General features: G+C 46.9%; 1 protein-coding gene across 1 annotated transcript in view; it reads right to left on the reverse strand.

The window, feature by feature from the left end:
- Nucleotides 1-17,669, reverse strand: part of LOC132454186 (integrin alpha-L-like) — a 38,442-nt gene that overhangs the window by 17,731 nt on the left and 3,042 nt on the right. Inside the window, exons 2-6 of the mRNA XM_060047405.1 lie at nt 12,359-12,430; nt 10,652-10,775; nt 9,849-9,937; nt 9,528-9,586; nt 9,340-9,406 (exon numbers count right to left, since the gene is read on the reverse strand). Of these exons, the coding sequence (XP_059903388.1) occupies nt 9,340-9,406; nt 9,528-9,586; nt 9,849-9,937; nt 10,652-10,775; nt 12,359-12,428 (409 nt within the window). The 5' untranslated portion in view covers nt 12,429-12,430. The remainder of the gene's footprint in view (nt 1-9,339; nt 9,407-9,527; nt 9,587-9,848; nt 9,938-10,651; nt 10,776-12,358; nt 12,431-17,669) is intronic.

Below are 17,669 nucleotides of genomic sequence, written 5' to 3' on the forward strand. Positions count from 1 at the left end.
TATGATAGATAGCGATAACACTTGTTTTTACTTTATATTTGTATTGTATTTAATTGTTTAAAAACGGGTGATCGCGTCAAATGACGCGTCAAATCACGTAGGAAGGTTCTTGAACATTCTAGACTATGAAACCTGCTTAAAACACTCAGTTTACTAGCTAAATTCGATTAAACAATTCAATGCAATACAAATATAAAGTAAAAACAAGTGTTATCTAGCGATCCGTTATCTGTATTATGTTTCAAGAACCCTCCTACGTCATTTGACGCGATCGCCCGTTTCGCGGGCAAAACATTTGTCATTTGACGCGATCGCCCGTTTTGCGGGCACATTTTTTTATTGTTTCGATTAAACAATTAAATACAATACAAATATAAACTAAAAACAAGTGTTATCGCTATCTATCATAATACAGATAGTGATCCGCTATCTGTATTATGTTATTTTGTCGTTTGGAAACATGTTTTCTGCATCGCGTCGTCTGTTGCCGGGCAGGTTGTCAGGATGTAAACAAACGATGAAGTAGGCCGGTACAATTTTCGCCCCCGGTGCAATTTTAACGTGACAGCGCCGCCGAGGAAGAAAGCATTGTGCGTTCACACCAAACGCGACGGGGCGACAAGATCCCATACAAAGTGAATGTAGAGACACATATCGGGCGAATTTTTCGCGGGAGAAAACCGGCGACAAGTTTTGATTTGTCGCGCCACACTTTCGCCGTGCACAGGCGAGCGCGTTCGCGAGGATTTGTGCCGCGACAAATTAGCTCGAGTTGAAATATTTAAACTCTGACGCAAATTTCGGGTGATGACAGCCAATCAGCGTTCAACAGCGTGGCTACTGAGTGACATGTGTAACGTAACAGCCAATCAGCGTTCAACCGTCAAACTCAGTGCAGTGCAGTCCGGGGTGAACTGCAGCATGGAGGAGAAAGTGATTGTTGCCGTTTGCGACTCCCGGAGCTCTATATATAATAGTATATAATATAATATAATTGTAGATATAATATCATGGCCAACAGCTCTGTGCGCCTCCGGATGGCCGGAGCTCTCATAGGAATTGGGCTTCTCAGGGTTTGTTTACCGGCGTTGCTATGGTTTCCGGTCTTGTGGGTTCCAACGGTTTATTAGGTAGGCCCATCTAATAAATCTCTGTCTAATCAATACTTCATTTTGTTTGTGTCAGTTGAATTTTGTTACAAGTTGAATGCAAATTAGTACTGTTAGTATTCCAAAAGGCACAAGCTCTTACTTGACTGTTTTCAGTTTGTGTTTTTAGTTTTATGGCACATAAAGATGGCATTTGGGCTTAAAAGCCAAACATATATTTATTTGTCTAGACCAATTGATTTGAAAATGTACAATTTCCTAATACTAGACGATCAGATATTAAAGAGATTTAATGAAAACAAACACATTTGTACTTATTTTCTCACCCAATGAGAATCGATAAGAGAATCGATATGGAATCGGATCGATAAGCAGAATCGGAATCGTGAAATTCTTATCAATTCCCATCCCTAGTTATCTGCATACATTTGTCTGTCCACTTCATGACATAGAAGTGGCAGATCATTTACATACTGTATATGCTAAACAACAAAGGTCCTAAAATTGAGCCCTGCGGGACACCAACCGAGCAGCCAATGAAAGATGAAGTCCTATCCCCAACTCTGGTGCATTGTTTTCTTCCAGTGAGGTAGGACTCCATCCATTTCATTGTTTCCACAGACAAATTAAAATTGGACACTTTTGAGAGCAGAACACTATGATTAACAGTATCAAATGCTTTGCTCAGGTCCAAAAATACCGCACCTACAGCACTCCCACTGTCAATATTTGTTTTTATTTTTTCAAAGAGATAGCAGGTTGCCATCTCAGTTTAATGATTTTTCCTGAACCCGAATTGCATGGGATGAAGTGAGTCTTGTCCTGAGTTTAAAAAGGCAGTTAGTTGTTCAGCTACCACTTTTTCAGCGATCTTTGATACAACAGGCAAGATACTGATGGGTAGATAATTTTTCACTTCAGTTGGTTCTCCTGTTTTAAAAATTGGAACTACAACTGCAGACTTCCATGCATTTGGGAAGGTTTACTGTTTCAATGACACATTAACCAAATGTGCAATTGGAGTGCTGAAGGATTGATTGTTGCTTTTAATAAAAGTTGAGTCCCACTCAAACACATCTTTTGCCTTAGAGGACTTTAAAATGCTTAGGATTTTTAAAGTCTTTCTGTGAGGAACTTCAGTTAAGTTAAAAACCGGTTTGGTTTGATTTGGTGCGACAAATTCTGTACTGAGTCAATAAAATATTTATTAAATGTGAGGGCAATTTCAAGTCATTTGTAATAATTCCCTGTACTTTCAGTTCACGTCTGTGTCCTTGATTTTGCTTACTGTCAGTCTTTGTTAATTTATTAATATTCTTCCATATTAATTTGCTATTTCCCTTCCCTTCTTTAATAATAGTCCTGAAGATATTGGCTTTTGCTTTTCTTAATTCATTAACCACTTTGTTGGGGAGATTTTTCAAAAACTCATCCATTTTAATTGATTTGGACTTAAGTGCTATTTTTAAAGGAAAATCACGTTTTTTCATTAAATCCCAGTTTCTCATTAAACCAAGGTAGGTTACTCTAAGCACGTCTGTTTTTAAATGGTTTGTTGTATTATTCCTTAATTGTATTTACTGTGCCTATGAAGGATTCACAAGAAGCCTCTCGATCATCTGTTTGTAGAACATCAGTCCACTCAATTTGACCTAGTTCTTCCCTAAATGTATTCATGTCTTGTTTCCTTATTCCATGGGAGTGTTTATTTGTGTCTTGGCGATGAGTAAATCGTTTGTTTGTTAATTTCCTTGAAATAAGAGTCATATTATGATCTGACAAACCAGTAAGGAGATTAAAAGATTTGGTGATTCTTTCAGGCTTATTACTAAAAATTAGATCAATTTGTGTTTTTGAGGAATGTGTGATTCTAGTCGGTCCATCTATTAATTGAATCATTTCAAATTGATTTGTAAGTGCTTTAAGTTTCTTTCGTGTGTTTTTTTCTGCCCAGTTTAAATTAAAATCACCTCGAACTATACATTATTTTTTAGTATCTAATTCTTTAAGCAGGTTTTTTGAAATTATTATAAAACATAATGTCAGATGAGGGAGGTCTATATACATCAATAACAATAAATGACATTTGCTGAGACAAGGTGATAGTTATGGCAATACATTCCATGTCATTTGCGCATGCCAGGTCAATCTGTTTACATTTAATGTCGTCTTTCACGTACATGAGCAGTCCACCGCCCATTCCTTTATTTCTGTCTTTTCTAAAAACATTGTAGCCAGGCATTGTGGAGGACGCTACAGGCGATGATGTTGTCAGCCATGTTTCAGATAAACACAGGATGTCCAGATTTGAGTCGGTGAAAAGTATTTCAAGTTGTTCGGTTTTTGCTTTAAAGCTACGAATGTTCAAATGTCCCCCAAGGAGACCTTTCGTTTTATTTCATCCTTACTGACCGCCAGAGGCGGTGCATTAAGCACTGGATTTATCCGTCTCGCGCATGCGCAGTTCGAGTACCTATACCAACAAGGTCACATGTGACCCTCGTGACACCGGATTGGCTATACAGCCCGGTGTCGACAGAGGATCTGTTCCTTTCATCTTCTCGCAAAGACGCATGTTGTAGTACCGCTTGCGGATAGCGTATTCGCTTTTTGAAAAGGATCGCGCTCCAGACTGTGTGCAGCCTCGCGACCAAGGGTCGGAGCAACGGGTGAACTCGTCCTCCAGGGGCTGTTGGTCTGTACAGCGCTGAAAGGCTTCCCTTGAGTAGAAGCTTCCAAGTTTTTGCAGTCACTTACCGGTGAAGGCAGCGCTCTCGCGTCCTCTCCCGGCAACACTGCTGGGATTATTTTCACTACTGGGATTAATTTCGCTATTGATAGCTCCCTTATAGAAACAGCTCGGCTGTGTTCTGGGTTACCAAATTTATTTGGTAAAAGTTTTTCCAGTCAGTCACTTACCGGTGAAGGCAGCGTTCTCGCGTCCTCTCCCTGTAACACTGTTGTTTATTTCTTTCGGTCACTTACCGGTGAAGGCAGCGCTCTCGCGCCCTCTCCCTGTAACACTGTTGGGGTTTATTTTTCAGTCACTTACCGGTGAAGGCAGCGCTCTCGCGCCCTCTCCCTGTAACACTTGTGTGTTTCTTTTCAGTCACTTACCGGTGAAGGCAGCGCTCTCGCGTCCTCTCCCGAGAACACTGCTGTATATTTGAGTGTGAAATTATTTTTTTCAGTCACTTGCTGGTGAAGACTGCGCTCTCGCGTCCTCTCCCGGTAACACTTTCTTGGCTTTTCTTGAATTAGTAGCTCACTGGTGAAGGCAGTGCTCCCTCTCCCAGTGTTCTGCTGATGGCTCATGTGTGTGGCGCCTGTGTGGCCCTCCTTGAGCCTGACGATGGCCATGATCGCTGCCCCTCTTGCCTCGGCTTCGAGCAATTGAGGGAGGGCCTTACCGAGAGGGCCTGTATGAACTGCGGCTCCATGCCCTTGGCACTCAGGCTGGCTAGGCTCGCAGCGGTGGAACATCCGGCAGCTGTCGACCTACCATCAATGGCGCCACTTCCTCCAGCTCAGCCCGGCCATTCTTGGCGTCGGGGTAGAGTAGGCCCCCCCCCCAGGAAAAGGGCTAGGGACGAGCTAGCATCCAAGGTGGATCGCTTGTCGTCCGATATGGAGAGGATACAGGAACTCCTCCTGTCCCTGCAACCTGGGGCAGGTGGCGCGGTGGCTGACATCCGGCCTGACCCTTCCTTGGGGGATGTGCCGGGGACGGACGATGTCCTGTCGCTGGCGGCATCAGCCAACCTCTTCAGTGAGGGTGTCACGGGGGAGGAAGCCTCAAATGCTTTTGGGGAGGCCTCCCGCTCCTCTGCTCAGAGCTCTGGGCACAGCACAGAGGGTAACCCCATCGGGGCCGTCATCCGTACGGCCCTGGCTCGCCTGAGGCTCGATGCTCCTCAGGCAGACTTGGCCCAGCCTAGCGCCTTTTTCAGGCGCAGCCCTGCCACAGCCCCTTTCTCTGTCCCTCCTTCGGAGGAGTATTTAAAGGAGCTACACCTCTGCTGGAAGGACGCCAAGGCTCTCCCCCGTCCTTCTTCCAGTGCTCGAGCCTTGGCTGCCATGCGGGATCCAGCGCAGTATGGTTTGGGTTGTATGCCACCCGTTGAGCCCGCCATTGCCTCCCTCATTCTAACCCCCGATCAGGCCTTGCGGCCGGATGCCAGGTGTCCTCGGCCCCAGTGCAGGGTCACAGACGACCTGCTTTCGAAGGCCTATGACGCAGCAGCACGTATGGGGCGGATTGGCAACTCCCTCTCCCACCTAATGCTGGCGCTCTCGACCTCGCTGCAACAAGCTGCAGTTGAGCCGTCTACACAGGACCTGAGCGACGCGTCCCTACAGGCCTTTGCCCTCATGTCCAGGGAATTGGGGCGTGTTATGTCCACCCTGGTCCAGACTCGCCGCCAGGTTTGGTTGGCTCAGTCGCCCCTGACGGAGGCGTGCAGGAAGGCCCTTAGAGCCGTGCCAGTGGTACCGGGGGAGCTGTTTGGGTCAGCTGCCCTGGAGACGCTGGAGCGAGCTGCCTAAGCTAGGCAAACCAACCTGCAGCTGTCGGGTCTTCACAGGAGTGTCTCCGCTCCTGGCAGGCCTAGAGCCCCCCCGGCTGCCCCCCGGGGCCGCTACCAGCCACCACGCTCTTACCCAGCAAGAGATGAGGGCCTACGCAGGTCTCGGCGGTCCGCCCAGCAGCCCGCTGATAGCTTTCGCGCCCCCGCCCGCCCGGGCAGCCTCGGGCCGCGGAGCCTCACCGGTACCCCTCCAGAGCCGACAGAGGCCGGGGGGCCAGGCGCTAGGACCACGGGGCCGGTCGTCGGCTGTTATTCCCAGCAGCAGATCAGCTACTGGGCTGCCTGTACTATAGACCCCTGGGTGGTTTCCACCTTAACCCGGGGGTACGAATTACAGTTCCGACGCCGGCCCCAGGCCTTCGGACGGGTCAGGATGACAGTCGTCCGTGACCCGACGAAGGCCGCAGCTCTGGCCCAGGAGCTATCCGCCCTCCTGGCCAAGGGTGCGATCGAGCCAGTGGACCCTCAGTTACAACCCGGGGGGTTCTACTCGGCCTACTTTCTGGTAACCAAGAAAGACGGCGGATTCAGGCCCATTCTAGACCTAAGGGGCCTGAACATGTTTTTAAAAATTTTACCATTTCACATGCTCACCTCGGCGGACACCCTGAGGGTAGTTGCCAGGGGGGAGTGGTTCACGACTATAGACCTAAAGGACGCCTATTTTCATGTGCCGGTTGCGGCACACCACAGGCGGTTCCTGAGGTTTGCCTATCGGGGCAGGCATTACCAATTCAGGGTACTTCCCTTCGGGCTTTCCCTCTCCCCGAGGGTTTTCACCAGGGTTGTGGCGGCAGCCCTCGCACCCCTGCAGGCGCAGGGCATGAAGGTCCTGCCGTATCTGGACGACTGGCTGGTCTGTGCGCCCTCCAGGTCCCAGGTGGCCCAGGACACGGCCCGCCTGCTGTTGCACGTCGCCCGGCTGGGCTTGACGGTGAATCAAACAAAGAGTTGCCTGGACCCTTCCCAACGGGTTACCTATCTGGGGTTGGTCCTGGACTCGGTCGCCATGAAGGCCTACCTTTCACCTCGACGGGTGAACGACATCCTCCGCCTCCTTCCCCTCTTCAGAGCCGGCAGGAGGCTGCTTTTTATTCATTTTCTTCAGCTTCTGGGCAAGCTGGCAGCTGCTTCAGCTGTGGTGCCTCTGGGCTTACTGTCCCTGCGCCCACTCCAAATGTGGCTGAACAGCCTGCACCTAGATGCCAAGTGGCACAGGCAGAGGAGGGTCAAGGTGACCCTGCAGTGTCTTGTCTCTCTGGCTCCATGGAGAAAGAGAGCGTATCTGGAGGCAGGCGTGCCCATGGGCGCAATCCCGGCACGCCGGGAGTTGGTGACAACCGACGCCTGCCTCTCGGGATGGGGCGCAGTGTGGCAGGGCAGGACTGCGCATGGACGGTGGTCTGGCCGGGACGTGGCACAACACATCAATGTGCTGGAACTCCGGGCTGTGCAGCTGGCATTAGCCAGCTTTCTGCCCCATTTGACAGGCCGGCATGTCCTGGTCCGGTCGGACAACATGGCCACGGTTTCGCAGGTGAACCACCAGGGGGGCACCAGGTCAGCACGGCTACTCCGGGTATCCCAGAGCCTGTGGACTTGGGCTTCTCCCCGTCTGGCCAGCCTACGGGCAGTCTATTTGCCGGGGGCCCAGAATCGGGCGGCAGACTTCCTCTCCCGACGGAAGCCTCCACCGGGGGAATGGCGGCTTCACCCCGAGGTGGTGGATTCAATGTGGGGCCTCTTTGGCAGGGCAGAGGTGGACCTCTTTGCCTCGGAGGAGTCGGCGCATTGCCCCCTCTGGTTCTCCTGGGCAGAAGCGTCCAGCCCTTTAGGGCAGGACGCGCTGGCGCACGATTGGCCGGACAGGCCTCTTTATGCCTACCCACCATTGCCTCTGGTTCTGCCGACACTCCAGAGGGTCCTTTTGCAGGGCCACCGGCTCCTTCTGGTGGCCCCCTTTTGGCCGGGGAGGCTCTGGTATCCACTGCTGCTCAGGCTCTGCTGCAGCTCGCCATGGCGCCTCCCCGACAGGAGGGATCTCCTGTCCCAGCTGGGGGGTCAGATCTGGCATCCCGACCCCTCTCGCCTACAGCTCTGGGCTTGGCCACTGCAGGGCCCGACCCACTGCTGAGGGAGTGCACTGCGGCTGTCAGGGGTACGGTCATGAGTGCCAGGGCACCATCGACCAGGTTGCAGTACGGAAACAGGTGGAAGCTGTTCTCCAACTGGTGTGCGGCTAGGGCCGTGGATCCAGTGCACTGCGCTGTGACCACGGTGCTGGAATTTCTGCAGTCCCTCCTGGATAATGGCCGGTCGCACTCTACCTTGAGGGTCTATGTCGCTGCCATCTCCTCCCTACATGATAGGGTTGACAGCGCCACGGTAGGGCGCCACAGATTAGTGTCCCTCTTTCTAAGAGGGGCTTTGAGGCTGCGTCCCCCTACAGCCATGCGGTCTCCAGCATGGGACCTGCCGCTGGTGCTGGAAGCCTTGTCATCTCCTCCCTTCGAGCCTTTGGGTCAAGGGGGTTTGAAGTGGCTGTCTATGAAGGCTGCCTTTTTACTCGCCATAACATCTGCCAAGCGGGTCGGGGAGTTGCATGCCTATCAGTGAGTGATACATGCCTGAGGTGGAACTCTGATGGCTCGGGTGTCACTCTATGGCCGAACGTTGCGTTCCTGCCAAAGACCCTGCCACGCAATCACCTTAACCAGCCCATCCAGTTAGCACGCTTTGACCCCCCTTCTGGGGAGGGTGGGTCTGAGCTGCTGTGCCCGGTGCGGGCCCTTAGGGCTTATATTTCTGCTACCGCCGGTATTCGCCAGTCGGAGCAGCTTTTTGTTTGCCATGGTGGCCCTAACAGGGGTCGTGCTTTAACAAAGCAGAGGCTGTCCCACTGGATTGTGGAGACCATAACACACGCCTATGGGGCCAGTGGCCGCCCCCCGCCATCCAGGGTGAGGTGTCACTCAACTAGGAGCGTCTCCACATCATGGGCTGCCCTGAGAGGGGTGCCCCTGGGGACCATCTGTGCCGCGGCGTCATGGGCGTCGCCTAGCACATTCTCCAGGTTCTACCGGGTCAACGTTGCCACTCCCCATCCAATGGGCGTGGCCCTGATGCCAAGCTCTGCTTTCTCTGATCAGTAGATGAGCACCTTGACTCTTCGTGACGTTGTTGGTATTGGCCATCCAGTGCTTAATGCACCGCCTCTGGCGGTCAGTAAGGATGAAATAGAACGCAGAGTTACGTATGTAACTCCGGTTCTATGAATCCTGGATGACCGCCAGAGTTACAGGTCACTCAGAAGTCTCGTGGTTCGCGAGAAGATTCTGGGAACAGATCCTCTGTCGACACCGGGCTGTATAGCCAATCCGGTGTCACGAGGGTCACATGTGACCTTGTTGGTATAGGTACTCGAACTGCGCATGCGCGAGACGGATAAATCCAGTGCTTAATGCACCGCCTCTGGCGGTCATCCAGGATTCATAGAACCGGAGTTACATACGTAACTCTGCGGTTTTGTGTGTGGATCCCAGATGATTTTCGAATGTTGGACAGTGGACAGTGGAAGAGACCAATGTCAAAGTGTTTTGTGACTGCCGGGTTTCGGGATGAATGTCCCCGTTGATTGGAATTACCTTGGTCCGAGAAGAGTATACCGGCTGGAGGCTGCAGATCGTGCGTAATGACGGGCCCCGGGTTCAGCTGCACATCGCCGGCAAGGAGAAGGGTTGTCAACAGTTAGGCGAGTAGCTTTCTGTATGTTCGATCCTCATAAGATCACGTATATGTGATAATCAACTCATCAGTGGGTCTGATTTCTTACCCTGAGTAAGGTTGGTTCCTCAGCGATTGACCATCCGAACAGCCTGCCTGGCATGGCCTCTGGAAGAGATGAGGAAGACAGCAGGGAAGTTACAGTCAGAAAGAAGGTTTACCCGTAACAATGATCACACTCATATTCTTGAATTAATTCAAATAATTATGGTGACTGTTAATGTCTTCAGACCAGCAAGACGGCAGTGGGAATACAGTTCAGAAAGGAGGTTTACCTGTTACAATAATCAGATACATATTCTTGAATTAATTCAAGTAATTGTGGTTACTGTTAAGGCCTCATCGCTGCTATATCTTCTATTTAGTCTACCTTGAGGGGTGAAGCAGCTGTTTGCGTGTGTCATGTATCTGCAGACTGTTCCTGAACCATTTTGCTGCAGGGAAGCAGTGACCAAAATCCTGCACGGACAAGACATGGACAAGGTATAACAGTACCTTTACTACAAATTATTTGCAGTGGGCTTATGGACAAGGTATGAAAATACTCATACTACGTATTCTTTGCAGTGGGATTGGACAAGGTATAACATAGGCCTACCTATTACTACGAGATATTTGCAGTCGGCTTCTCCACATTTTGAAACCAGAGGTGGTGGGTCCTTTATTTTAATGTTTTTAATGTCATTCAATTCACAAATGTATATAAGCGCTGTCAAGCGATTAAAATATTTAATCGCGATTAATCGCATTGATGTCATAGTTAACTCACGATTAACTATGACATGAGCATATACTGATCAAAACAGGACGAAAAAAAAAAAAGCCTATAGTGCACTTAAACGATGAACATACAAACATACTGCCTTGAACATAGCAGTCAGGCTACTGCTTCTTTGTTTTGAGCCAAAGAAAAAATAAAAGAAATTAACGCTGTTAAAATCGGTTTGCGTTAACGCCGTTAATAACGCGTTTAACTGACAGCACTAGTATATATACTTGTATAATATATATACATTAAGACAACCTCATCCAACATTCAGAACAACATCCCCTACTCAAAACATTTCATTAATAGGTCTTAACAGCCTCAGTTATTGATAAATCACACATTCATTTCAGCATCAACTCTTTAAACGATGTGAGTTTCATCAGAAACTGCTCTGATGTACATACCCTTTGTCTTCGCCAGCGCTGACCTGCAGCACCTTGTGTCCAAAGAAACCATTTCCATCTCCATAGTAGATACTGGGGTCAGCCGTGTCAATGTTAAAGGCCAGGCAGACAGGCTGCAACAACACTGAAAAGGAAAAAAATTTCAAAATCTCCCCAGAAATAATAATGGCTCTAAAACTAATACTTTTTTTGAGGAGGTTCATGTTTGCTTGCTGACACCACAAACCAACCAAGGTTTCAGATTGTATTCAGTCAAAGTGGTGGAGCTTAGTTATGGTCAGTGTTGGGAAAGTTCACTTTCTACATGAACTAGTTCAAAGTTCAGTTCACAAATTTTAAAATGAACTAGTTCAGTTCAACGTTCATAATTCAACATTTTGAACTAAGTTCACAGTTCCAAAAAATGAACTAGTTCATAGTTCTTTTTTTCAATATGTTGCTGTGAGCTATTTTGAACATTGAGCCCACTTTGTGGTTTGTCTAGGATGAAATAGAGTGGTTGAATCAAGTATCGTAGCGAAATACAGTTTCTATCGTGTTTTATTGCACATTTAGCGCATTTTGTAAATCCCATTGATTTCTGTTGGAAGGCTCATTGCTTGTTGGCCGGAAACGTAAAGGCGGGGTTCACGTTTGGTTGTAGTCTTTTTGCTCGGTTCTATCCATACTGTTGACACGGAGAACCGAGTGAAAAGACTACAACCAAACGTAAACAGCCCCCTTTTCCGTTTCCGGCCAACAAGCAATGAGGCATTCTAGTCCGCTGAGCTATGAGCCAGAGAATTAACGTTATGGATTGTACATATTCATAATTCGAAATTCGTCTCAGCCTTTACACCACAGATACTATAGGGTCTAAAGCATATAACCGCGTTGTCTGATTACAGTTGAATTCATTTTTCCACATTTTAACAGCTATCGTTTTGAAAAATAATCACCCCGCCATTCGTTTCAATGGGAATCGGCGTTGCAATACTTTCAACATAAAGTGTGCATATTTATAATTGGAAATTCGTCCCAGCCTTTATGCGACAGATACTATAGGGTCTATAGCATATAACCGCATTTTCTGATTACAGTTTAATGTAACAGTAAACTGAACTCACCGCAACTTCAAATTAACCACACGGAGATTACCATGGCAACCGGTCAAACAACACGGCGTTCTGCGCGCGCATCCGCCGTGTTGATAAACAAATAACCCCCATATTGAACGAATTTAAACTAAGCTAGCGTCCCGTTCACAGACGCCAGAATGAACAAGTTCACAGTAACGTTCATCAGGCAGTAATACAGTACGTTCAGTTCACGTTCGCCCAAAATATGAACGAGTTCATGAACTACCGTTCAATGAACGCGTTCGGGCACAACACTGGTTATGGTGTGGTTTAGGTTAAGTGGTTCAGCTGAACTTTCCTCCACTGATTCTAAGTAACCCATAAGGGAAAATGTTGATACTCCAAAACAGCAATCACTCAATAATGCAGACGGTAATAGATGTTTGTCTGTGATACAACCCAATTAGTTTCTCATAGTAACATAGTAACATCTCATAGTTATTTTTGCAAACATGTGACCAATAAAATGTTGAACCACTATGAACCCCAAGGCCATATTGAACACTATTAAGACAGAGGTCAAATCACAAACACCCAATATTTCCATGCGATTGCTATAATTTTGAAGGTTTACAAAGCTTAATCTTACCAATCAGCCCGAAGAAGGACAGCAGATGGGAGCCAGTGCAGTCGTACATGTTTCCCACAGCAGTTCTCATCGCTAAAGAAGAAATAGAAGGTTACACCTTACAGAGAATCAGAATCAGAATCAAAACCAGAATATCTTCATTGCCATTGCACAAAGTGCAACGAAATTGGGCTAGAGGCTCTCAAAATAAGTGCTTTAAAAAAATATATATATATTAAAACAAAAACAAAATGAGAGAAGGGTTATTAAAAAAAAAATATATATATATATATATATATATATATATATATATATATATATATATATATATATAACAAATATATATAGTTAAAAATGTCAGCCAATTTTAACGCCTCGTTTCCACATACGTACATTCTCGTATGCGATTCAACCGTCTCCGACCGAAAGTCCATTCATTCCTATGTGATTCTCCGTAATGTCCGTTTTTCCTCCGAGACTCCTCCCCTCCGTAAAATTTCTGTCCGGTATGTCCGTAATATACGTTAAAAAAATTGAACTTTCGCCGTCGTTTTACGGAGATACCGTATGAAAGTTTTTATGTTTTTCACAAAACTTGTAGGCTAAGTACCTGGCAGGCTAAACTCCTCGGCGATCTCTTTCCAAGCCTGGTTGGTTTGTTTTTATCTCTGCATATGTCGATCCTCATATTCCAAAGTACCGGTCTCCTATCCGCTTATCCGGGGTCGGGTCGCGGGGGGAGCAGCTCAAGCAGGGGGCTCCAGACTTCCCTTTCCCGGGCCACATTGACCAACTCTGACGGGGGGATCCCGAGGCGTTCCTAGGCCAGTGTTGAGATATAATCTCTCCACCTAGTCCTGGTTCTTCCCCGAGGTCTCCAGGGAGACGCCAGCCACCCTTCTGAGAAAACTCATCTCGGCCGCTTGTACCCGCGATCTCGTCCTTTCGGTCATCCCCCAGCCCTCATGACCATAGGTGAGGATGGGAACGAAGATCGACCGGTAGATCGAGAGCTTTGCATGCGACTCAGCTCTCTTTTCGTTACAACGGTGCGGTAAAGCGAACGCAATACCGCCCCCGCTGCTCCGATTCTCCGGCCAATCTCACGCTCCATAGTACCCTCACTCGCGAACAAGACCCCGAGGCACTTGAACTCCTTCATCTTTTGTCCGTAAATAAAGTAGCCTAATGCCCGTACGTAAAACACTAGCGACTCCTTCCGTAAATTTACGGAAGCACGGATACGAAAAACATACGTATGTGGAAACGAGGCGTAAAGGTAAGATTGATATGGTAATTAAATTATAATTCTGCATTATTAGAGAAATAACAGCTCTGGGGTAGAAACAGTTTTTTAGCCTGTTTGTTTTTGATCTGATTGCCCTGTAGCGCCTCCCAGAGGGCAACAGTTCGAACAGGTTATGGCCTGGGTGGGATGAGTCTCTCAGGATGCTATGAGCTCTCCTGAGGCAGTGTCTGTAGACATCCTCAAGAGAGAGAAGAGGATATAAATTACTTTTTGGGCCGTTTTTATGACCCTCTGGAGCGCTTTCCTCTCAGCTGCAGTGCAACTGGCAAACCACAGCGAGATGCCGTAGCTTAGGACAGTCTCAATGGTGCAGCGAGAGGGTGTCTTACTTCCTGCAATTTTTGCGAAAAGGGTGTTTCCATCACAGATTGTATCGTGGTTTCCGTTCTTGAGTCTTTAAGTTGGTTTGAGGAGGGTGGTGATGTAAATTATTTTAGTCTATGCTATTTCTGATGGCATGTTTCAAGCTAACCACGGTTATGAATGGTTTCTTCACCACATAATGGACAACACCATATAAGGTTTTAATGATTTTATAGATAAATTAAAGACTACAAACATGGCCACTTTGCCTTTTCCGTTTAAGCCATGACAGACCAAAGGTTTACCTGGGTAAATTCAAACATGTAGGCGTGGCCTGTTTACCGTTCCGACCACTCCCAATATAAAGGTTTGGGAGATGCTTCATGAACCACCTCCAGAACGCAAGCTCATTTTACCTTGTGTCTCTGTTAGATTAAACCACGTGTTGAACATTTAGCGCTCTCCGAGTCATACCTAGCACGGGACCACTATACCACAAAGGAATGAATTAGTTTATTCCACATCAATTGGTGCTGGCAAGCCAGGAGGATCGCATCCCGGACAACTCAACTCTGCGAGCCTTGTATTCTCAGTCAACAGGCGGCACAGGTAAACAGAGCCTTTTGAAATCTGTTATAGTGTTGATTGAGTTATACACGGTAAGCCAGTTTTGTCGGGATCCATTTTCCTAAAAGTACCTGACGTGTGCAGGCCTGCCTTAACCTGCCATTGGGCCCTGGGGCTGAGCGGTTTCGTAGGCCCCCTGAGAGGGGGTCTTACAATGAAAATGTGCAAATGCCATGTGTCTAAAGTGCAAAATGTATTAGTGACCCGCTCTGAGCCACATAACATCACAATATTTATGTTAGTAGATTATAGATGACCAAATAATTGATGGATAGACCAGGTAAAACCATGTTCCATGAAAGTTTGATTTAACTCCATTTTACTAAAAGAAAACATGATCCGGTCTGCAGAAACACAAACACGCCTAATTGAGCATATTAACAAGTAAGATCTTCCTCTCTGGCCTCGGCAGGCCTTGGGAATCCATCAAACACAACACAGAACTCCCTCTGTAGTCTGTGTTTTTGCCCGCCACTCTCAAACTTTTTATTTTTACGACATTTTGCCAACCAATCCACGACAATCTAATTTCTATCGATTTGAATCACAACAAGCCAAAACATTCCTCTACATTTTGTGATAGGCTGTTGTCATGCCCACGCGGGTCACTGGTAAATTGGGCCATTCAGAAGACACAAAAATCACATCAAGTGATGGACAGAGAATTCGACAAATATAACCTAGGGTTAATGCATGCATAGTATATTTATATCACAGATACTCTAGGGTCTATAGCATATAACTACGTTTTCTGATTATAATTTAATGCATTTTTCACAATTTACCAGCTCTCGTTTTGAAGGCTGAACAGACAATAGAGTGGCGAAGTCACGCCTCTTCCGGTAGGGCTCATGGGACCTATGAGATCGAAAAATATGAATGGGTGTCAATGGAGAGAAAATAATTATTTTCTGGTCCCAGTCTTTATATGCCCTGGATTACACATATGTTGTTTGTGGATTTAAATGATAATTTTTCAAAGAAGGAAAACTAAAAATGTTCGTGAAGAAGTTTGATAATTTTAGGTTTTATGTGAGGCCGCTTTGTGAACTACAGCTCTTCGCTGCTCTCGACGCATATGATATCCGTCAACACACCCGCCCTTGGAACTCGGCACAGAGATGGCGATCTCTCTGCCCCACTTCACCGCTTTTTCCAAGGGGAGGATAAAAGCATCGAAAGAGGTGAAAACCATTATAAGTCGGGGCACGTGCAGAGTTTCAGTTAGGCCGATGGGAAGATTGTCGGTCTTCTCCACGCCAGTCGCAGGGAGCGTGACGTCACATACGAGCCGTGTAGTCTTTCTCGTTGTGTTTTCTCTACAGCCTTTATCTGAACAATTGCACAATAAACGGTCGAACTCTTTGCATGAAAAATTATCCTTTAAATCCACAAACAACATATGTGTAATCCAGGGCATATAAAGACCGGGACCAGAAAATAATTATTTTCTCTCCATTGACACCCATTCATATTTTTCGATCTCATAGGTCCCATGAGCCCTACCGGAAGGGGCGTGACTTCGCCACTCTATAGAGTACTAAAGTGTGACGTCACGTTTCCATAGCAACCAATTTTCGGTTACACACAAACCAAATTAACAAGGGGAAATCCTATGCCACACAAACCTTTTGTAGAAAAGGAACGATTTTTTTTGCAAATTGATATGCGAGTTTGATTTACCAATGATGTAAGTAATATTGAGAATTTTTCTACCGGTGTAAGTGCCATATTGGCTCGGCTACCAGATCGGCTCGGTGTCCGTCGTCTGCTGATTACGTTACACAATATCATTGGCTGTACGCTTGAATGGGCGTAGGCTACATTGTGATTGGCTGCTAAGGGACAGTTGTGATTGGCTGTTTTGTGCTGTAGCTCTGGCTGTCGTCATAGCAACCACAGCGAGCACATGTGTGAGCGCAGTAGGTCTGTCTAGTTTCGGTTTGTGTTGCCAGATTGGGCATATTCCCGTTTTTCCAGCCTAACGTGATTCAAAGTAGCCAAATCAGGCTGAAAATGTGCCCAATCTGGCAACACGGACGGCTTATTTTAACAGCCAAGATGATTCCGAGGGATGTTTTGTTTTTAGAAGAAAACTATCCATACAGATAGGTTGGGAATGGTCTATGTTCAAAATGAAAGATCATTACAGGCTCTTTAATTTAAGCCATAAAAGACCTTATTGCTGTAGATAGCGTATTGTGTGACGTAATCAGCAGACGACGGACCCCGAGCCGATCTGGTAGTCGAGCCAATATGGTACTTACACCGGCACTTCCCATCACAGGCCTCTGATCTTTGTAGGTCCCAAACAAAAAATCACATTGTTTTATAATAATAATAATAATAATACATTTAATTTAGAGCCGCCTTTCAAGGCACCCAAGGTCACCTTACAGAGCATAAAGTCATCATAAATCGTTTAAAAACAAGGCATTGTGGAAAAATAAATAAATAAATAAATAAAACAAAAACAAGACAAAACAAACAAACAATCAAGACAGTGATCAGTTAGACGTTGTGTGCGAGTTTGAACAGGTGAGTTTTGAGTTGTGACTTGAAGGTTGTAATGGTGTCCGACTGTTTTATGTGTGGGGGGAGGGAGTTCCAGAGCCTGGGTGCTGAACAGCTGAATGACCGGGCACCCATTGTAGTGAGTCGTGATGTGGGGATACATAGCAGTCCAGCAGAGGTTGAGCGGAGGGAGCGGGAGGGAGTGTATTCTCGGAGGAGGTCGCAGAGGTAACTGGGGCTAGGTTGTGGAGAGCTTTGTAAGTGAGGAGTAGGGTTTTGTATTTGATGCGGTAGTGTACTGGGAGCCAGTGAAGTTGGATGAGGACAGGGGTGATGTGGTCAGATGATTTGGTGCGGGTGATGATCCGGGCGGCTGAGTTCTGAATGATCTGCAGTCAGTTTTGGGCATACGCCGATCGTGAGGCTTATCATGAGCCAGTATAAAATATATATATTTTATACTGGCTCATGATAGGCCCCCCATGATAGGCCCCCCAAAAAATCACATTGTTTTGGGCCTACGCCGATCGGGGGGCCTATTATGAGCTGCATTATTTAATATATATAATATATATTAAA

This window comes from Gadus macrocephalus, chromosome 3, assembly GCF_031168955.1.
Source record: "Gadus macrocephalus chromosome 3, ASM3116895v1".
Lineage (NCBI taxonomy): Eukaryota > Metazoa > Chordata > Actinopteri > Gadiformes > Gadidae > Gadus > Gadus macrocephalus.